The sequence below is a fragment of the Stenella coeruleoalba genome (assembly GCF_951394435.1).
Source record: "Stenella coeruleoalba genome assembly, chromosome: 16".
In the NCBI taxonomy this organism is placed as follows: domain Eukaryota; kingdom Metazoa; phylum Chordata; class Mammalia; order Artiodactyla; family Delphinidae; genus Stenella; species Stenella coeruleoalba.
This window is the reverse complement of record NC_137162.1, coordinates 27,270,151-27,291,568: the sequence shown is the minus strand read 5'-3', so window position 1 is coordinate 27,291,568 and position 21,418 is coordinate 27,270,151. Positions and strand designations below refer to the sequence as shown.

Below are 21,418 nucleotides of genomic sequence, written 5' to 3'. Positions count from 1 at the left end.
TTCAGTACAAGCATCTATAGGAAAGAGTAAGGAGAGGAAAGAGGCAGGATTATCTGTTCTTCAACAAATTTTAACTTCACCCTCCTCACCTGAATCTAGTCTCCCTCATGCCGATGCAAAGGATGCTGCCACCTGGCTTCTTTCCTTGCAGTAGTCACATCATCTGAATTAAGAGAATCCTTTTCCTGTGGCCCAACAATTTTGCATGATCCGGTCAAACTGAGTCAACATTTTCAAAGTGTAAGTATGCAAATTTATTAAATTTATTTATTTATTTACTATTTACGATGCGAATAGATGTTACTGAATGTGTTTTGGAGCCTTAGTGGATCAAGTGTCAGATGATGGGGATCTGGGAAAGTATCTAAACTTTCAAATTGTGTCTTATGCAAAAAATTCCCTTCTAAACGTATTTTATGTTGAGTTTTCCTGAAACAAATCTTTACTTAATAAAAAAAGATGTCCTGTAGAGTCAACAACTTTGGTGCCTACTGTATGCATGGTCCTGTTCTCGTCACCAACCGCAAGACCACCAGAGGGCGCTCGTTCCCTGTCTATCCAGCCTTCGTCAGCGACTCCGAAAATCCACGTTAAACTTGACTTTCACACTCAGGAAAAGTCTTCCACATTTAATCCACAAATATTTACCGACAATTTATTGGGCTGCCAGGAGAGGGGCTAGGTTCACAAGATACAGTGGTGAGTTAGTCACAATTCCTAATACCAGACGTAAAGAGCACAGCAGAGACTGAAAGTAAACAACCGGCTACAACAAGGTGGGTAAGTGAAGAGTTTCTAGATCTGTGGAGTTTGTTATTTAAATATTGGCTCCTGGTTTTAGAAGCCGGTAACAATTCATTAAGAGATCCCGGATTGCTTCCGCTCTGTAACCCGGACATCGATCTCAGCCCTCATGGTACTTTGTAAACCAGAGCCAGAGACCTGTCCTTGGGTGGCTCCATTAGTCAGCTCCGCAATTTCAAGTCCCCCATCCCCCTTTTTTTTCAGGGCTTCCCGCAGTTCTCTTACAGTTCACTTCTGCCCCAGGTCGACACTCTCAGTTGCCCCCCAGGGCCAAGGACAAGGAATTACCCACAACTATCAGCCTTACCGGGCTCCACCCATTCTTTTTACGGTTTAAAACCCGCGGGCTTTTCCTGTTCTGAATTCCTAGACTTCCTTCCTGTTTTGATTCTCGCGACAGTTACGAGACATCGCGTGAAGTTTGCGTCCCTTCACGCGTCTGCGTTTTAGAGACTAGGGTGACTGTGTATCTGGCTACGGCCACCTCAGTAGAGCCATTCGAGGGAACCCCTAAATGAAGAGGCTTGGCTGCGTTCAGGTCAGGAGAGAGAGTCTCTGACCGCTTCCGAGAGCTCGACTCCCCGGCACCCAGTGCGCATGCGGAGCCAGTCCTCCTGGGCGGTCCAGAGGCCGAGGCCCAGCCGCTAGCTTCGCGGTTGATGGAGAGGCCGGTGTCCACCCCGGGCCAGGTCCTTCCGGAGGGAGCCTGACTGAATAACGTCCCCTCCCTGGCTGCAAAGCTCAGTCTCCGCCCCCTACAAACTGGACTGCAGCGCGGTTTCTGTAAGCCGCTGGGGGCAGGCCGGGGCGGGGCCTGGCAGACCCCCGGTACGGAGGTCGGGCCTCCAGGAATGTTCTCCTCCCCGCCCCCAGCCCGAAGTGCCACGGTGGCGCCGGTGGCGGCCGCGAGACCGAATGCCTCTGGCCCTGCCGGCCTAGCAACCATAACCTGTAATTCTGACCCGGAGCGCTGCCCACTGGGGAGGCGCCCCGCCCACCTCTCCCAGCGGCCGCCGGTCGGCTGGGACCTCTATAATCACCCGGCTCCTCCTCGGGTTGGAGCACCTGCCGGATGTGGGGAGGGAGGAGGAGGCCAGATGTGAGGAGGCAGAAGTAAACGCCGAGTCTCTGGTCCGCGACTTGGTGGGGAAGTGGGGTGGACAAGCCTGCAATCGCCCCTGGGCTGCGGGGAGACGACGTTGGTTGGCTTTGCCCTGCAGGAGCGCCCGACTTGGCACAAGAATTCCTACCTCCTTGTCATTTTTGCAGCTGCTCTAGCGGATTGGACTGTAAAGTCAGATGGGACAGGGCCTAGCCTTTCAACCAACTCTAACTTCCCAGCTACCCCACACCCTCCCATCCCCTACTCCGAACCCGCACTCCACCCCATCTCTAGTCCTTTCCCAGCTTGGGTGTCCGGTTACTACTGTGAGTTTGGACCAGGCTAGGGGGAAGTGGCCCAGGAGGGTCCCGTACGGCTGCATGAAATTGGCAGCTTCAGAACTAGGGGAGGGGGTGGGGTATGCAACGTCGAGGGGCGGGGAGAGGGGGCGGAGGAGCTGCTCTGTGAGTGCAAGTCCGTGGACTCTGTCAGAGATTCTCAAGTCGGAGCAGAGGTGGCAGGCGGGCCCACCCGATTCCTTTCCACTGCCTGCTTTTTCGGACAGGAGTCACGGCTGCTCTGAGGGGCATAGTCCCGGACACCAGGTGAGCGCTCTGGGCCCCAGGGCATCACCCCACCCCCACCCTAACTCACACAACCTCCCCCGCTCCACCCCCCTTCCACCCTTATTAACAACTCCTTCCTCCTGGGACCAGCCATTCCCACCCACCTCTAGGGCAGGAAGCTTCGAAGTTGGATGGTTTGTAGTGGTGGTGGTAGAGGTGGTGCGCGTGTGTGCATGAGCTTTATCGCTCCCTCCTCTCACCTCTCCCCAACCCCCAAGAACAGCCCAATCAATTACCACCCAGCGTAACTGGATGACCCCTCCTATGACCCTTCGACACTTGACTCCAGGGTAGCAGGGGAGGGGGCAGTGCTAGGGTCCAAGTTGGTACGAGTAACAAGGAGGTTGCTTCTGACCTCCTGACCTGGTTTACATCCCCGGCAGGGTGCCACGCACGCGTTGAAGCCCCTAGTGCTCTCGAGGCTTCCAGCTAATCATGCCCCAGCCGCCCGCAGCTGCCTTGCCGCTGCCCGTGCTGCTGCTACTCCTGGTGGTGCGGACGCCGTCCCCGGCTGGCGCGCGGCCATCCCTAGGCCCCGATTACCTGCGGCGCGGCTGGCTACGGCTGCTGGCGGAGGGCGAGGGCTGCGCTCCCTGCCGGCCAGAAGAGTGCGCCTCGCCGCGGGGCTGCCTGGCCGGCCGGGTGCGCGACGCGTGCGGCTGCTGCTGGGAATGCGCCAATCTCGAGGGCCAGCTCTGCGACCTGGACCCCAGTGCCCACTTCTACGGGCGTTGCGGCGAGCAGCTTGAGTGCCAGTTGGACGCTGGTGGCGACCTGAGCCGCGGAGAGGTGCCCGAGCCGCTGTGTGCCTGCCGCTCGCAGCGCCCTCTCTGCGGTTCCGACGGCCGCACCTACGCTCAGATCTGCCGCCTGCAGGAGGCGGCCCGCGCTCGGCCGGACGCCAACCTCACCGTGGCGCACCCCGGGCCCTGCGAATCGGGTACGCACGGCCCACGACCCCCACCCCCGCCACTTGGGTTTCCAAAAGGCGTTGCTCCCCGGTCCCCGACGGCATTGGTCTCTGGCCAGCGGAGCGAAAAAGTTGACGCCAGGGAGGGCTCGAGTCCATTATAAGAGTTTGCTCTCGGGGCCGGTCCGCAGAAGCCACCGCCTGAAGGTGCGGGTCCGGAGCTTTGTCAATAAGCAGCGTGCGCTGGGGCGCGTGAAAGCTCCAGACCTGGCTGGCAGAGACCAACCCTCTGAGAGAGCAGGCACATAGCCAACGCTTGGCCTCAAAATTGAGAGAGTGAAGAGAGACTCTCAGACTTTGCCCAGACCACTAGAATTCAGGCAGGGAAACTTGGGTTCCTGTGAGATGCAATCCGGTTTCGTTTGGGCGGCTCCGTAGAGCCAGTGCTTAGTTAACCTAGTCTCCGGGCCTCTGCCTGCGCTCCCCTTTCCTCTGCGTTTAGGGCTTAGTGGAGCAGGGGGACTCTTCTAGCTCCTCCTCCCCCATCCCAGCGGGCTGAGGGCTATTCAAGCCTCAAGTTTTCTTTGGCAGCTCTAGTAACCTTCACTTCCTGAGCCCCTTTGAGGGGTCTGGCTTGGCTGGGGCTGCTGGGAAAGTAAACGCGCTGCTGGAGGGTCCCCCCACGACCCCAGGCTTTCTGCCTGCTGCCCAGATTGATTTCAGTGTCCTTGCCTTTGCCACGTGGACTGCCCCGCCACCAGGGTGGGGTGGGGGAAGGGCTGATCTTCGGGACTTTGGCAGCAGGACCTGGTTAGAGAACGGGGAGGGTGTGGGGGAGGGAGGTGTTGCTTACAAGTCCAGCAGGGTAGGGGCCTAGAGGGTGGAATGAGGACAGGGGAGCAATCAGGGACAGAGTGTGGTTGCCAGGCTGAGGTGTGGGTCTCTGTGCTTGTTTGCGCATTTTGTCTGCCTGTGCATTTCCACCGCTGTGTTCCCACCCTTGTGTGTACCTGCAGCTACATTTGTGTATGTGTCATGTCATGTTTATGGATGTGTATTTACTTCAGCATATATGTATTCCCTCACAAACACATTCAAAATGGTTTGTATATGGGGTCCTTGCTGGGCTGGATGTGCCATCCTGTTCTTAGGCCTCCTATCTCCACCCCCAGAGCCCCAGATTGTGTCGCATCCATATGACATTTGGAACGTGACGGGGCAGGATGTGATCTTTGGCTGTGAAGTGTTTGCCTACCCCATGGCTTCCATTGAGTGGAGAAAGGACGGCTTGGACATTCAGCTGCCAGGGGATGACCCCCACATCTCTGTGCAGGTAGGGACAGGGAGCAGAGGCCTCCCTGGGGCAGCCCACCGTCCCTCTAGAACGATGCTGCTGACTCCTCCTGGCTCCAGTTTAGGGGTGGACCCCAGAGGTTTGAGGTGACGGGCTGGCTGCAGATCCAGGCTGTGCGTCCTAGCGATGAGGGCATCTACCGCTGCCTGGCCCGCAATGCCCTCGGCCAGGTTGAGGCCCCAGCTAGCCTGACAGTGCTCACACTGGGTAAGGGAGAGCCCTGAGCTCTGGGGGCTGGGGGAAGGTGGTGGATTCATGCCTTTGAATGTGTGTCCATGTGTGTATATGCATGTGGGTACACACACAAGCATGGCTTTCTCACAGACTGGGATACATGGGCACTGACAGCCCTCTTTCCTGTTCCCTCTCCTTTGTCCCCATGTGTTTGCAGACCAGCTGAACTCCACAGGCATCCCCCAGCTGTCATTCCTGCACCTTTTTCCTGAGAAGGAGGCTGAGAGTGAAGAGGCCGAGGATTACTACTAGGTCCAGAGCCGTGGCCCATGGGGGTGGGTGAGTGGGGATAGTTTTCAACCCTGCTCTTGAAAAGATCTAGAAAGGGGGAGCAGGGCCCCTTCACAGATCGCTTTAATGCCCTTAGTAGGGGAGATGTGATGGTGGTGGGAGAGACAAAAGTTGGAGGGTAAGGAGAGAGGCAGCGACTAGGGGAGGTGGGATGCAGAGGGGCCCATGCAGGAGGTGCTCTGGCCAGGACAGTCTCCTGTGTGGACCAACCAGGCATTAGGCAATAGCTGCCTGCTGGTCTCTAGGCTGAGTGGGGGGGGTGGGGGTAGGGGTGGGGAGGAGTGGAGCTGACACAAAGGGGTGCAGACAACAGGATCCTTTACTTCTTTCCAGCAGCCCTCCCTCCAGCTCTGCTCAGCCAGTCTTCTGACTGCCCTTCTGCACAGCTCCTGCTGTTATTTTCCTAGTCCCTAGTCTTTGCCTAACCTCAGTCTACCCTTTCTTGAAACTCACCTTCTAGAAAATTTCCCTCTCTCTAAGTCCCAATTGCACATACTAACTGCAATCCTCTTTGCTGTTTGCCATCTGCTGTCCAGGAAGGCACGATGGAGCGTGGTTTAGCTCAGTGCAGTAAGATGGGCATTTGGGCATGTCTGATTTTCCTGTCGTTCTGGGAACTCCATGAGGGCAGTACCATATATTATACCACTTTGTACTGGACGATGCCTAGCACAAGACTAGGCACAGTAGGCACGCAATAAAGATTTATGAACAAACTGAGACAGATGGTTCATGCAGATTTGCACACAGAGACTGCATTTCTCTGGGAGGCCTCCCAGGGTAGTAGGACTCTGGCTTCCAGAAGCTGTAGGTCCTGCTGTTTAAGCACATGCCTGCCAGATGTAGAGGAAGCTTGAGCTGGGGCCTCCCCCCGCCCCAGGCAGGAAGGTTGGAGCCATCTGGTTGGGAGGGAGGGTATCCCCCCAGTCTGCACTCCATTGGGGCTGGTCTAGAGATAGATTGCCTGCCTCTCTGTCCCCTCCCCATGCAGAATGGGAAACCAGATCTATGTGGGTAGGACCCAGTATGAAAGCATAAACTGGATGGAGGAGGGGAGAAGTTTGGTCACATGTATGGGCCACACCCTAGGATTTCCCTACGAAGCCGCCCATTTCCCAGCCGAACCCAGACAAAATCATGGTAAGCTTTTTTCTCGTCTGCCCCAACTGTGACTTGTCTTCTCTGGCTGGAGGTGCCTCACAGAGCCGTACTCTTTTGCTCCCGAAATCTCTCTCCACACTCCCCTTACCTCGCCCAGGGACACTGGTGAGGCGAACTGTTTATTGACTGACTAAAGGAGAAAATGAAAGCTTAAGTTGGCGAGGCCAAGACTCCCGTGTGTGGGTGTCAAAGGCCTCCTACGCGCCTGGGTTCCACCCGAAGCCTGGCGCCACACAACGGGAGAGGTCGTAGTTGACTCGGTGTCTGAGCTTGTCCTCTGGGGCCCAACGCAGGGAGCCCGGCCTCTTGGGAGGGGCGTGGCCCGGACCCCAACCTAAGGGCTTCGCTGCCCCTCCCGCAGAACCTCAGGACTCGTCCAGAGGCTAAGTCAGAGGACAGCTCTCGTTGCCGAGTCCTGGCTGGAGTCCGGCGTTTCCAGCAGCACTCAACAGCTCGAGCGGGTTGGATACTTGGGGCGAATTTTAAGTTGACCGCGAAAGTAGGGATAGGGATGTGAGCAGTATGGTGGGGGCAGGAGGGTCAGGCCGTTCAGCGTCCGGCCGAGAAGGAGGTCTGCTCCGCGCTGAAAGGGGACTGGGGTCTGGGTCCCCCAGCAGCCAGGGAATCCGCCACTGACTTGTTCTTCGCCGGCGACTCCCGGCCAGCTGGGCTCGAAGGCGCCCCCTGGTGGGCCCATCGATCCTACCGCGCCCACTTGCAGAGCAGAGGCTCCGCACGATCCTAGAGGGTCACACGCATCTCCAGAACCCGTACAACTCCATCACTTTTGCAGATATTACAGGATGTTCAGGTGCAGCCTCCTTATAGCCTCAGTTTCCCCCTCCGCGGTGCTACAGGTTCAGGCCCCACAGCCTTGAATAGGAGGAACCCCTGCTGCGCATACCCCCCCCCCCACCTGCTCCAGCGGACTGGCTTTAATAACGTCGCTGGAAAGTGACACGCGATTTATTATTAAAGAATTGCTGGGACGGGAAAGGTTTAATAAACGTGCTGCAATGCCGAGGATTATTCTCCGCAAATAAATGAGAACGCGGGCGGCGTTTTAATAAATAATTTCCCGCAGCTCCCGGGGGAGGAGAGGGGAGGTGGAGGGGGAAGCCGAGCTGCTGCCAGTACTCCCGACTTCGCCTCCCCACGGGTTTCCAAGCCTTCCTCGCGTTTTTCGTCCTAGGTTGCTCACACCCGACGTATGAGGTTCCAGGGGAGCTGACTCGCAGTGGTCTAGGTCTGGAGGCAGGAGAGGCTCTGCCCCATCCTACTTCCCCCATCTCTGGGATTTTAAGTAGTTTGCCTAAGATGAGCAAATGCGCTTCCTTCCAGCTCTGAACCAGAGGTCTGAAGTCAAGACTGGACCGGGGCAGGAAGGGTTAAACCGGGACCAGCCGCTCCCAGGCTGAGGGTACTAAGTCCCAGGGCCTAGCCACTCTCCTCCCAGCTTTTGGCTGACCCGGCTGGGCGTCCCAGGCAGGATGTGGGGAGTAAGCCGCCAAAGGGGGCTGTGTGTACCGGTGTGTAGGTGCTACAAGTGTCCAAATGTCCTCGACTCACTCCTTGGGCCATTTTGGGGAATAGGGCCACTGAAGCCGGTTGCTTGTTAGTTCGAAGGCTTCAAGGAAGGGTCCTTGAGCCGCGCTGGTCTGAGTCGAGGGAGTCCAGGTGAAGTCCAACCGCTAGCTCTTTGGTGAACAGGGTGTGTGTATGTGTGTGTGGATCTGAGGGCTGAGCAGATCTGGAGCCCCAAAGGGGAGTCCACTTCTCCAACAGAAGCCTGGAGGCCCAAGAGGATGAATCTGATTTAAGAGAGGGCAGAGATTGCAGGCTTTGGGCACCAAGGACAAGCGCATCAGTCTTGTAGGTAGGGGACAGGGCAGTGCCTGGGGTACGCCGGCTCTGCAAGCTTTGGGCCTAGGCGGAGAGAGACACGTCTGGCGACACCTCTGGCAACACTTGGGAGTACAGGAAGTGGTGAAAGAGTGCCATCTGGTGGTTATTTCTGGTTGTAGCAGCCAAACCTGGGCCTAGGGTCTTGAGACAGTTAAATTGACTGGAAAAATTTGAGTATAAAGGTGCTTGAGGGCTTCCCTGGTGGCGCAGTGGTTGAGAGTCCGCTTGCCGATGCAGGGAACACAGGTTCGTGCCCCGGTCCGGGAATATCCCACATGCCGCGGAGCGGCTAGGCCCGTGAGCCATGGCCGCTGAGCCTGCGCGTCCCGAGCCTGTGCTCTGCAACGGGAGAGGCCACAACAGTGAGAGGCCCGCGTACCGCAAAAAAAAAAAAAAAAGTGCTTGATTTGTATTCATATACATATGTGAAGGTGCACATGTATATGTAGTATATATGTGATATCTATAATATGTTCATACTATTTATGTGTGTATATGTGTCTACATGCACTGTGTACATGTATGTATAGGTAGGTACATCACAATGTTATGTATGTAGATTATCTAAATGCAGATATATGTATGTAGATAACCATGTAGGTGCATATATGTATGTGTGTACATAAGCACTGTATATATGGATGTGTTGTTATATGTGTATATAGCTGTATGTATACATTTATTTGCAAGTACATGTTCTATTATTTGCCTTTCTTTCAACAAATTTTTTTTTTTTTATGCGGTACGCGGGCCTCTCGCTGTTGTAGCCTCTCCGGTTGCGGAGCACAGGCTCCGGACGCGCAGGCTCAGTGGCCATGCCTCACGGGCCCAGCCGCTCTGCGACATGTGGCATCCTCCCGGACCGGGCACAAACCCGTGTCCCCTGCATCGGCAGGCGGACTCTCAACCACTGCGCCATCAGGCAAGCCCTCTTTTTTTTTTTCTTTTAATTTATTTTATTTATGTTATTTTTGGCTGCGTTGGGTCTTCGTTGCTGCACGCAGGCTTTCTCTAGTTGCGGCGAGCAGGGGATACTCTTCGTTGTGGTGCACGGGCTTCTCATTGCAGTGGCTTCTTTTGTTGTGGAGCACAGGCTCTAGGCACGCGGGCTTCAGTGGTTGTGGCACGTGGGCTCAGTAGTTGTGGCTCGTGAGCTCTAGAGCGCAGGCTCAGTAGTTGTGGCGCACGGGCTTAGTTGCTCCACGGCATGTGAGTTCTTCCTGGACCAGGGCTCGAACCCGTGTCCCCTGCATTGGCAGGTGGATTCCTAACCACTGTGCCACCAGGGAAGTCCCCTTACATTCTATTCTAAGATGTGCATGTGAATTAATTATATACATGTATGTTTACAGGATTGTGTGTGCATGTATATATGTATAACTCTGTTTACATATATATATGTGAGGAATAGACAGGCTTAAATACTCTGGTGGGCTTGGAGATTCCCTGTTTTTTTGTTTAAAAGCTCAGGTCCTGTCACCTAGGACTCTATTTCTAAGTGTGTAGGCAGCTGAGGGCAGAGGGAAAGAGGCTGGAGACATAGGCTGATTACCTCCTAGAATATGTTTTGGTTATTTCCTCAGCCCTCTGAATGACTAGGTTCTTTCTAAACAGGGAACAGCTAGGTAAGTCCACTTAGAGTGATGGAATGTTAATGAAGATCAATTCTCACCTCTCTGCTCAAAGCAGAGCACCTTAGGAGGAAGGATGATGGGTTGGGGATGGGTGGGAATGGAGTCTGGGAGGCTTGGGGTAGGAATAGTTTCTCGGAGGGCAGTGGTGGGTGCATTTAGAGACTGGAAGAGATCCAGTCTGGGAGGTAGTGATGGAAGCTCTGGGACTCAGTTGCAGATAATGGGGGTGATTTGAGAACTCTTGGGGGAAGGATGAGCTGGTGGATAGAGATGGGGCCTGAGGGGAGTAATGAGGCCAGGATCAGGGATGGAGTTGGGAGGGTATGGAGGTAGAGCCTCTGGTGGCAAGGAAAACCAATCTTGGGGTGGAATTTGGAGGCCATCTCAGATGGAGTCATCCCTCCCTTTCTCCCACCCCTCCCTTCTCCATGCAGGGGCCCCTAATGTTCTTCTCTAGTCCTCTCTCCTCAAGCTGGGTCCCAGATGTGTGGGGGGCAGAGGAGAAGAGCTTAGGCTCCAGACCTTGGCCTGGCTTAGGTGACTCATTGGTGGGCGAGGTGAGGCAGAACTCTCAGCACCACGGTCCCATGAAACCCCATCCCAGCCACCTGGCTCATTGCCTGCCCAGCTGCCATTACCAGGTTTCAATTTGGGCTCAGCCCAGGGGGTTCAAACAATGGTGACCTGGAAAAGATCACAGAACATACCCTCCCCTCACCACACACACTTTCCTGGGACTGAACTGGGAAAAAGGTGCTTCTGGATCATTCCTTCCCTCCTTTTGCTAGATGTTCTCCAGACACAGTCAAGGCCAGAAGTCTTCAGGTGCCATCCTCACTCTTGGTCTGTGGTAACACCTCATTCCTGTCCCCTTCCTTCTCAGCCTCCTGTGCTGGACTACATCATCCTAAAACCAGGGTTTCTGTCCTTTCATTGCCTCTCCTCCCCTTCTTCAGTCCTTTTCTTCCCAGGGTTGAGATCTTAGGTCCCTGGACTGTGACCACACTGGTTGAGGGAAGGGGGGTGGGCTGAAGATACAGGCTGGTTCCTGGCCTGCCTTTATTTTCTATATTTTCTCTGCTATCTGGGCAACTGAAAGCTCTCTGAAGAGGGTGAAGAGTTATGAAAATCAGTTTTGGTGACAAATGTTACCCCACAATCAAGTTTCACCCTGTCCCCTTGGTGGGCAGCACCATGGGAGGCAGGATGGACTTTAGGGTACTGAAATGGGGTCATGAGAAGTGATGGGGTCTTCCAGGATGAGTGTTGAGGGCTCTAGGGACAATTACTTCCTGCCTCCCCTCTGTCCCCCCATCCCAACCCCAGATCACTAAAGCAGGGAGAAGGACCCACAGGTCTTCGGGACTCAGGGCTCACAGGGGCCCAGGTTTTAACTCCTGGGGATCTCTAGGGGAAGTTGGTCTCTGAAGGGTAAAGATAGGTCTTTGGGAACAGAACTGGGGGTCTGTGGTCAAGGATAGGCTGGAGAGGGGACATGAGCTTTTGTGGTACTGCTTTATAAGTGCATACCTTGGGCAAGTTTCTAAGCTTTCCTTCTTCTGTGTCCTCCTCTGCAAAATAGTGATAAAACTTCCTCTGTAACGGTTGTGATGAGATTAGAGATCTTATAAGTAATGTGTCTGAAACACAATAGGTATTCAACAAATGGTCAGTTTCACTGTCACTATTTCTAGGTGGGTGAGCTACATGGAGATGGGGCAGGGTACCTAGCACAGAGCTTCCTGCTGAAGTGTGTGGGTAATTACAGTCTTGTGCCTGCCTGAAGGAGGCCTGAGAAATTGGGTCTTAGGAGGAGGGGAAGGGCTATGGCAAGGTGGGGATGGGTAGGGGATGGGCTTCCAGAGAGCTTGGCAGCCTTCACCCTCACACACCCCCAACCCCCGCCCTCCTCAGGGAGCCCCTGTCAGAACCCAGTGCTCTAGCTCTGGGCTTGGAGGGAGGGGCATCCTCGAAACTCACTTCCATCCATCTCTTTTATCTGGGCTGCTGAAGGGCTGGAGCTCCAATGGGGCCTCTGATGGGGAACAGATACAGACCAGGCGGAAGCAGCCGGAACTGTGCTGAGCTGGAGCTGAGGACCAGGCCAGGGGGTCAGTGAAGACAGATAAAGCTCAGAGCAGCTGGGGACTCAGGAGACCCGTGGGGAGGGGCAGCAGGGGCTGAGGGCGGGCTGTGTCCTGGGAGGAGGCGAGGGCCGGAAGCTTCTGACGGGGATGATGTCCATCAAGGGCTTCAAATGGCCGGAGGAGGCCTTTAATGACTCTTTGGGAGGAGGGAAGGGGCAGAGCTCCCCCCCATCCCCAGATGTGGCTGCCGGAAAGCCAGGGTACCTGCCAAGCATGAAGGTTGGTCCCAGGGAGAACTTGAGCCTGAGAACAGGGGGACCTCAAGGTCCAGGCCAGAGGCAAGGCTTCTGGGGGCTGCCTTACCTTTAAGACGAAGATGGGGGAAAGGTTAGTAAGTGATTCTGCGATTTTAGTTCCTGTTTTAATTAACTTTGAAGGGCTTGGGGCCTCCCTGAACGCCAGGGAGAGAAGCAGAGCAGACGTTTATTTTCCTCTTTTTCCTTTTAAAGACAATTTTATTAAAACACTTTGTTTTCATTCTGGCTTGAACATGGGGCATTTAAATGGAAAAGTAATTATTTCACCTCGTTTGCTTATGGTGAGAGGAGAGTCAGGAAAGGGAGGGATGCCAGTGAGGGAAGAGGCTTGCAGCTTTGGGCTGGCACATGCGTGCATGCACATGCACACACAATCAGGCTCACACTCACAGCAGCATGAGTCACCACACAGAGCCCCTCACGCTGGCACACACTGTGCACCCACAGAAAGACACACCTCATCCACACCCTCCCAAATGCAGACTCCTCAGTACTTGCAAGCTCAGAGCATCCACCCACCTGAAGATACACTCCTGTACCACAGCCATACCTACAGGCAAAAGCTCTCTCTCCTACACAAACACTCGCAACACATTGTGCTCACAGTATAGGCCCCCTCACAGGTACCCACACACACCCCTTCCAAGCATTGGAGGTGTGAATGCATGCCCCCCCCAACATATTTAGACTTTATCAAGTCTGTCGAGTTGTATCATCACCAGTACATACATGTTCAGACACACAATTCTCATTCTTAAACACACAAGTGCAGGAGTTCCTTGGTGGCCTAGTGATTAGGATTCTGGGCTTTCATTGCCTTGGCCTGGGTTCAATCCTGGGTCGGGAAACTGAGATCCCGCAAGGCGGGAGGCGTGGCCAAACCAACCAACCAACCAACAAAACAAACACACAAGCGCACCCTGACAAGGAGCCTAGCAATGAAGCTGGGGGTGAGGCTGAATGTTATCACGGAGAAGGAGGAGGGGTAGAACTCTCCCTCTCATTGGGGTCCCTGGGTCCCCAAATCGACCTACCCCCCAGGCTACTCCATGAGCCCATTTCTCTGTACCTGTAACATCCTCGGAACGGTCTCTCTCCCGACCTTGATTCCGCAGCCTCTGGGACGGAGTCCTCCCTGCCTCCCACCCGTTCCCCACCCCAGGCGGGAGAAGGCCAACAGGTCTCCTAGGCTCAGCTGCCCTGGAGGGGACCGGGTTCTAATTCGGATTTCCCCACCTCCCCCGCCCCCTCTCTCCCCTGCTGTGTGGCCCGGCGTTAGAGGGGTTAAAACTTCGGTAGCGTGCCCCCCTCCACTCCCACCCCTGGCTGGTACGTCGAGGGCCGGGTTCGCGGGAGCCGTACCTGTACTTTGTCTTCATCTGTCACCGCTTCTGACAGTCAGATACATCTTGTGCGGGGGTGAGGGGGGAGTGGGGGGCGGGGGAGCAATAATTAACCTCTCCCGCCTCACACCCCGAATGCGGCTGCCTCTCCTGGCCGGCCGGCCGCACTCGCTGCAGGATCTGCCAGAGAGAAGAAAGGGGGAGGGAGGGGGAGGGAGGGGAGGAGGGGGAGGGGCGAAGGGAGAAAGCGGGAGAAAATAGAGAAGGGCGCTGAGAGGAAAGGGAGGAAAGGCCCTGACATTTTTATTGCCCTGCCAACTTCTTTTCTGCACCCTTCTTTCCACTCTCTTCCTGGGGAATGGCTGGGAGTTGGGAGAGGTGATTAGAGGGACGGGAGAAAGCCAAGTGCACTCACAGACTCACCACTTCCCCCTCCTATCTCAGGAGTTCAGGCCCCTCTTGAAGGCCTGGGGGCTGATTTGGGAGAACAGTGGTGTGAGGGAGAGTCTTTCGTGTACGAGCTTTGCACAGGGACAAGCAGGAGGAAGAGATTGTTGGGTGGTGTAGAGGGGGTGGGGGACGCCATGCTGGTGTTTTGCGTGGATGGCAAATGACTAAAGCTTGTGTTAAGGATTAATTACTCTTCCAATCACTAAAGGGGGAGGGGTTTCACCTTATTCCCGCAGAAGGAAAGTGAGCCCAATGCCAAGGGGCTGTGGATGACAAGGACTCCAGATTTGGGGTGGTAGACAGAGGATGCTTCTAAAAAGTAAAATAAGGCCCTGGGGGGCAGGGTGGCTGGACTCAGCTTGCACAGGAAGAAGACAAATTTGTCTTGGGCTAGATCCTTGGATGAGGCAGGTGGGACTCAGGGTCAGGCAAGAATCGCCTGCAGCCAAGGAGACAAACGTGAATATAGAGTATTCCCAGCAGTCAGACTGCTACGCCCTGGGGTTTGCCCAGGAAGAGGAGGGAAGCAGCCCGGACCATAAGAAGAGGGGTTGCTGTCACTGCTGGGCTCTGGGGGGTGCAGAGGGAAAGGACCCTGCCTGTCCCCTGGGCAGCCTGAAGGCCAAGAGATTCTAGCTTTTCCCATCTCTTTTAGAAGTTGTTAGTCAAATCTGTCATCTACCGTGTCTGAGAAATAGGACCTTTCTCTAAGGTCCCTGATTAATTTGTGGACACAGTGTAGTCCACAAGTCAGGATCCCTGGTTCTCACCCTGGTTTTGCCACTAGCTAGCTGTGTGGCAGAAGATGAGTCATTTAACCTCTCTGGACTTCAGCTTTATCATTTATAAAGTGGCAGGGGTGGAGGTTGGGGGAGACTGTTGAGACAAACTCTAAAGACACTGTTGATACTCACGTCCTATAATTTTCTAAGATCTGAGGAACCTTAGCAGGCTCAGCTGTGCCCCCCACTGCGCCCCTTACACATTCTCTGAACCCCTCCCATCCCTGATCAGCACATACACAACCCCAAAGGGTGCATGTTCTCTTCCTCTCTCTCTCTCTCTCTCTCTCTCTCTCTCTCTCTCTCTCACACACACACACACACACACACACACTCACTGCCTCCTTGCCCCTTGTATTGTGCATCCCTGGACTCCCAATCATTTACGAAATTTGCTGTGGTTGGGAAGGAGCCCAGGACCAGGGCACCCCAACAGAAAAGCTGACTCTATGTATTTCTGTTAAAAGAAAAAGGAGGGCTTCCCTGGTGGCGCAGTGGTTGAGAGTCCGCCTGCTGAGGCAGGGGACATGGGTTCGTGCCCCGGTCCGGGAAGATCCCACATGCTGCAGAGCGGCTGGGCCCGTGAGCCATGGCTGCTGAGCCTGCGCGTCCAGAGCCTGTGCTCCGCAACGGGAGAGGCCACAACAGTGAGAGGCCCGCGTACAGCAAAAAAAAAAAAAAAAAAAAGGAAAATACCTATCAGAGCTGGAGACTGGAGCACTGAGGCAGAAAGTTAGCACCAGAAAGGGCTTGCAAGTGGGGAGAGGGACCATTGGGAGAGGGAAGAGAGCCCTGGAGAGGTGAGGAGAGAGAAAGACGGAGAAGGCTTAGCTTAGCTGCAGGGGACTCACGCTGAGAGTGAGGAGTGAAACGCTGACAGCCTTGTCAGGAAATCACCTCAAAGTGTCCCACACCCCAGCCTGTCAGGCTCCATCTCCCCAGGGGAGGAGCCCCTGTGAGTCACGCTGCTGTCTGTCCCCTTGATTCCACCCCTTCCTCCTAAACACACAGCCCTGCTCCAGAAGAGGGAGTTCCTTTCTGGCGGTTATTTCCTTCACCTGGAGAAATGCTGTGCATTTGGGCAGCATCAGGGGAGAGGAGAGAAGCAGGAAGAAGTCGAGACTGCCTGGGCTGGGGCCTCCTAGGATGGCTCAGCATCAACCAGAGCAATGCAGTGCCTAGGATGGAGCTGGTCTCCTAGGCAAGCGTGGCACTTAAGAAAGAAGTGGGGTTTTCTCTAACAGCGTGGAGTCTGGAGCAGCGGTGGGTCACCTAGGACCCATCAGGGGCCCTGGAACAAAGCTGGGCTCTTGTATAGGCTCAGCTCTGTTGAAGGGGAAGCTTGGAGTTTGGAGAGAATGGTTCGGGCAGTCTTACTTGTGGAGTGGAGAGTCTATCTCTCTCTTAGCCTTGGAGGTCAGAAATGAGTTTTGGAGGTCAGAAATGAGTTTAAGTCACTTTGGGAATATTCTGGGGTTTCTTCTCTGGCCCTGTCTCCTTTCTCCCACCTCCCCTTCTGTGGGAATAGGTCTAAAATTCCAGCCCCAATCCCCACTTTCTCCCACTTCCAGAGCTCCACTCATCACCTTCATAACTCCCCAGTCTTTAAAGGATTCTTTTCATTGTTCTTTACTTTTAAAATATAATACGTGAATATATGCTTATAAAAATTTCAAACAGTTTCAAACAATCCAGAAATGTGTAGAGCAAGAAGTAAAGGCTCCTCTTTCCTCCTTCCCTCTAATTCTACTCTCTTCTCTATAAGTTACTGGAGGTAACAATATGGTATGTATTCTTCTAGGTCTTTTACACATTCACTACACACACACACAAATTAGATTTTAAAACAATTATTGTATATATTTATCATGTCATACTACTATTTTAGTATTTGCTCTTTTCACTTTAAAAATATCAGAGATATTTGCCGGGTCAGCACATAAGGATGTACCTCATTACATTAGATAATTTCACGTGGTACTCCATAATAGATTTAACCCGTTCCTTAGTGGTGGACTTTTACATTGTTTCGAAGTTTTTGCTCTTACAAACAATGCCACAGTGAACCTCCTTAAACACATGTCATTTTGCACAAGAATGAGTATTTCTGAGATTCAGATTTCTAAAAGTGGTACTGTTGGGTCAAGAGATATGTAGTGTATGTATATCTAACCCTGACTTCTCTTTCAAGCTTGAAACGCACATTTCCAAGCAAGAGCCCACAGATGCTTAGAAGGGGGTGGCCTGCTGATTTTTTCCAGGTGAATGTCTCCAGACACTTCAAATGCAAAAAGTCCAATACCAAGCTCCTTACCCCTCTTCTTCCATCCCTCCCCCTGCCTCCCAGCCTCCTTGCTTTGGTCAACATCACCCTATACATGCTGTTGCCCAAGCACCACACCTTGGGTCATTTTTTTTTTCAGTTTATTTATTTATTTATTTAGGCTGCGTTGGGTCTTCGTTGCTGCACACGGGCTTTCTCTAGTTGCAGCGAGCAGGGGCTACTCTTTGTTTTGTTTTGTTTTTGTTTTTTAACATGTTTACTGAAGTATAATTGCTTTACAATGTTGTGTTAGTTGCTGCTGTATAACAAAGTGAATCAGCTACATGTATACGTATATCCCCATATCTCCTCCCTCTTGCATCTCCCTCCCACCCTCCCTATCCCACCCCTTTAGGTGGTCACAAAGCACCGAGCTGATCTCCTGTGCTATGCGGCTGCTTCCCACTAGCTAGCTATCTTACATTTGGTAGTGTATATATGTCCATGCCACTCTCTCACTTCATCACAGCTTACCCTTCCCCCTCCCTGCGGGGGCTACTCTTCATTGTGGTGCGCAGGCTTCTCATTGCGGTGGCTTCTCTTGCTGTGGAGCACAGGCTCTAGGCGCACGAGCTTCAGTACTTGTGGCACGTGGGCTCAGTAGTTGTGGCTTGCGGGCTCTAGAGTGCAGGCTCAGTAGCTGTGGCACATAGGCTTAACTGCTCCGTGGCATGTGGGATCTTCCCGGGCCAGGGCTTGAACCCGTGTCCCCTGCATTGGCAGGTGGATTCTTAACCACTGCACGACCAGGGAAGCCCCAAACTTGGGTCATCTTTACCAAGGTGTCTGTGTGTCCAGATTTGCCCAGGATTGTCCAGTGTATGTGTACTGTCCTGGGGAAATGATTGATAGCACTTTGTTTGTACTCAAAATTGTTCTGGATTGGGCAATAAATTATATTGCCACTCTGTTCCTCTTCATCTCTGATTTCTGTTCAATCCATCGCCAAGTCCCACCACCTCTCCCTTCATTCTTCCCTGTATTCCTTTCCCATTGTGTGACTTTGGATCCCATCATGAGGCTTGAATGAAAACAGGCTCCTAACTAGCCCCCAGCTCTGCATCTCTCCTCCCTTCAACCCATCCTTCTACTCCACTGCCCATCTTATCTTTTTAGGCCCTTCTTTTATCACAGAACTCTCTTGCTTCCCGTTGCCTGGAGATTCCCTAAAAGCAGGGGACCATGTATCTCCCCTCTAAATATGGACTCCGAAGGGCAGCTGACATTTCTATGCTACTGTGCCTGAGTACAGACTCATAAGACTGAGTCCACTCGCAATCTATCATAAGGCCATAGTTCACCAGAGCACAGACTTCCCATCCCCATAGGTCAGGAATCTGTATCACCTTAACTGGAGAAGGGGCAGGAATTGGGCACTGGAAAAACTGTTCCATGCTCCCCCAAACTAATGAAGAGAAAGACTCCTTGTGATCTGAATGAAGCCTAGAAGGTAGCTTGGCATCTCCCTGAATTCAGATCTGGGTTGTCCAGAGAGGCCCCCTAAGGCACTCTTTCTCTTCCTGCTCACCTGGTGCCACAAAGATTCCAACCAGTTTTCCCTCCATCTCTTGTTCCAGGGCTGGAGTCTTCAGGGATATTTTATATTTGGCTCTTATCCAGCTGCCACCCGCCCACTGCACTCCATGCCAGCTCTGAGCAGTGTCATATATAATCAAACATCACAGGAACTTCCAGTCCTTGAGTGAGAGGGAGGGTGGCAACATAGAGCTCATGATGTATATAGGTAGTGTTGTTAGAATCGACCCTCAAGCCACTGTAAGCCCCACCCTGGAGAGAGGACTCTCAGGAACCTTCAGGGCGGGTCTGGACAGGATGCCGTATTCCTCCCCCATCATGTTAACCCCCACCCACCTGAGTCTCTGGGATAAACCTCTGGCGTGCTTCACCAAACTTAAGGGCACCTGCAGCCTCTCCAGTCCCTTCCCTGGCATCCCCTCCCCTCACTTAGATGTTGCCAAATGGATGGTGATCTTGGATGGGTCCTGGTGGCCGAACTCCAATCAGAGGGGGAGGCATCCTGGCCCCCTGCCAGCATTCCGTCCAGAGTAATTTGGCAGGAAAGCGCCAGCTGCATATATTTGCACATCTGTTTATGCCTCTGGCTTGTTATTTATTCTCTCCCTTTTATGGGCAGTAGAGCCAGAGCACACCTCAACTCTTCCCAAGTTAGATTAACTGGGAAAGAAGGCTGGGACACTCAGTCATGACAATTGCTGATGTTCATTGAAGGGTATGCCTTTTCCAGCAGCTGCTGCCACTTTTCATAGAGACACAGAGGAGAGGAGCAAAGGGGAAGGGAGGGGGAGGGAAAGGATGGAAGGAGGGAGGGGGAGGGGAGGGCTGTGGGGTAGGAGCCATAGTCATGCTGGGAGTACTTAAATCAGGTGGGCTGATCCCTGGCTCCACCGGGGAGGGGGAGAGTTGGCCAGTCTTTCAAACACAATCACTCTGATCTTTCTCCCTGCTAGACACCAGATTTCAGCTTGTGTGTGTATTCTTGGATGGAGTGGGTGAGAGTCAATCATGTGGATAAGGTCTTTAAAAGAGGTTATGTAGGATAGGCTTCTTGAGATGCTTAAATAACTATTCTTTTTTTAAATTTTTTATTTTGTTTTTGGCTGCATTGGGTCTTCGTTGCTGCACATGGGCTTTCTCTAGTTGTGGCGAGTGGGGGCTACTCTTCGTTGTGGTGTGCGGGTTTCTCATTGTGGTGGCTTCTCTTGTTGTGGAGCACGGGGTCTAGGTGTGTGGGCTTCAGTAGTTGCAGCACACGACCTCAGTGGTTGTGGCTCGTGGGCTTAGTTGCTCTGCGTCATGTGGGATCTTCCAGGACCAGGGATTGAACCCATGTCCCCTGCATTGGCAAGCAGATTCTTAACCACTGTGCCACCAGGGAAGCCCCCAAAATAACTATTCTTGAGGGATTTCTGGGACAAAGTACTTGGTGGTAGAGAACCAGAAGCCAGGTTCTGTCCCTGGGATTAATAAGGAAAAGGAGTGAGAAGAGGAGGAAGAAGAAGAGAAGAAGGGAAAGGAAGAAGGGGAGGAGAAGGAAAAGGAAAGAAAATGTTAAAGAATGGAGAAATGACAGGGAAGAAAGAGGGGAGATTGGAGGGGCCTGGAAGTTTAGAGATCCTTGAAATGGCTGAGGTGCTATCCTTGGTCCTGACCGATAAAGGGCCCAGGAATTGTCCAGAGTCCCTGTCCTGGATGGGGCTCCAAACTCCCTGAAATTTCTTTTGAAGGTGACTGGATAATTTTGGAGTAAGAATAAAGAGCTTGAGCCTCATCTGGTGAGAACTGAATCCACAGGTCTAACTTCTCCCCCTCTAACCCCTTCTCCCTCTCCTGCCTTTCCCCAAAGCAACTCCCTATGCAGTCAGTGCTCCTTGCAGTGGACAGATAGATGTGGGCTCAGAGAACCCTGTGCAGGACTCCTGGGTAAGGATGCAGGCAACTGAGTCCTGGGAGACCCCTAGCCTAAGTGGGGGAAAGTGAGGGTGCCCTGGGGGGAGGGAGTGCTGGCCTGGTCAGATTAAAAGCAGTTGCCAAAAGTCTGGACAGACATTTTGCTTTCACTTTCTTTCCTGCTCCTTTACAGAATTCGAATACCAACATCATTTTTTCCCCCTCCTTCAAAAAATTATATGTAACGAGCTGTTCATAAGCGGGCCTTGCACAGATGGGGGTTTAATCAGCTAGAGTCTAAGCACATGGGCATTCCAACCTAATCCAATTCCCATCAGTTCATTAGGGGAAATATTCATCACCCAGAGATTATATTGAGGCCAAAACTCTGAATGGATTCTAAAGAGCTGTCAGTGGAGCAGTAACTGCACCAGCCAAGACGGGAGGCCAGATTGTGTGGAGGGTGCCTGGAAGTCCCTGGCCAGGTTCTGAGACACCTGGTCTTGCCAGGCTATGTCATAGGTACTTTTTTTTTTTTTTTTTTTTTTTAGAATCACTGTTTATAGACTTTGGGGCCAGGTACTGAGGAAGAAGATAGAATAGAAATGTCAACTGCCCTTGGGAGTCCATATTTAGAGGGGAGATACATGGTACCCTGCTTTTAGG

At 53.1% G+C, this 21,418-nt stretch overlaps 1 protein-coding gene across 2 annotated transcripts; it reads left to right on the top strand.

Annotated features, from left to right (window-relative positions):
• The first annotated feature begins 1,258 nt into the window (after nucleotides 1-1,258).
• KAZALD1 (Kazal type serine peptidase inhibitor domain 1) lies at nucleotides 1,259-7,357 on the top strand. 2 transcript variants are annotated; one of them, XM_079900123.1, is made up of 6 exons: nucleotides 1,259-2,511; nucleotides 2,916-3,472; nucleotides 4,615-4,775; nucleotides 4,856-5,003; nucleotides 5,188-5,305; nucleotides 6,313-7,357. In XM_079900123.1, exons 2-5 carry the CDS (start codon nucleotides 2,968-2,970, stop codon nucleotides 5,280-5,282), a joined length of 909 nt encoding a protein of 302 aa, XP_079756249.1. In that variant the 5' UTR covers nucleotides 1,259-2,511; nucleotides 2,916-2,967; the 3' UTR covers nucleotides 5,283-5,305; nucleotides 6,313-7,357. The 2 variants fall into 2 exon arrangements, with proteins under 2 accessions (XP_079756249.1, XP_079756248.1); XM_079900122.1 differs by lacking the exon at nucleotides 6,313-7,357 and having other exon boundaries at nucleotides 5,188-5,556.
• Nucleotides 7,358-21,418: the final 14,061 nt, after the last annotated feature.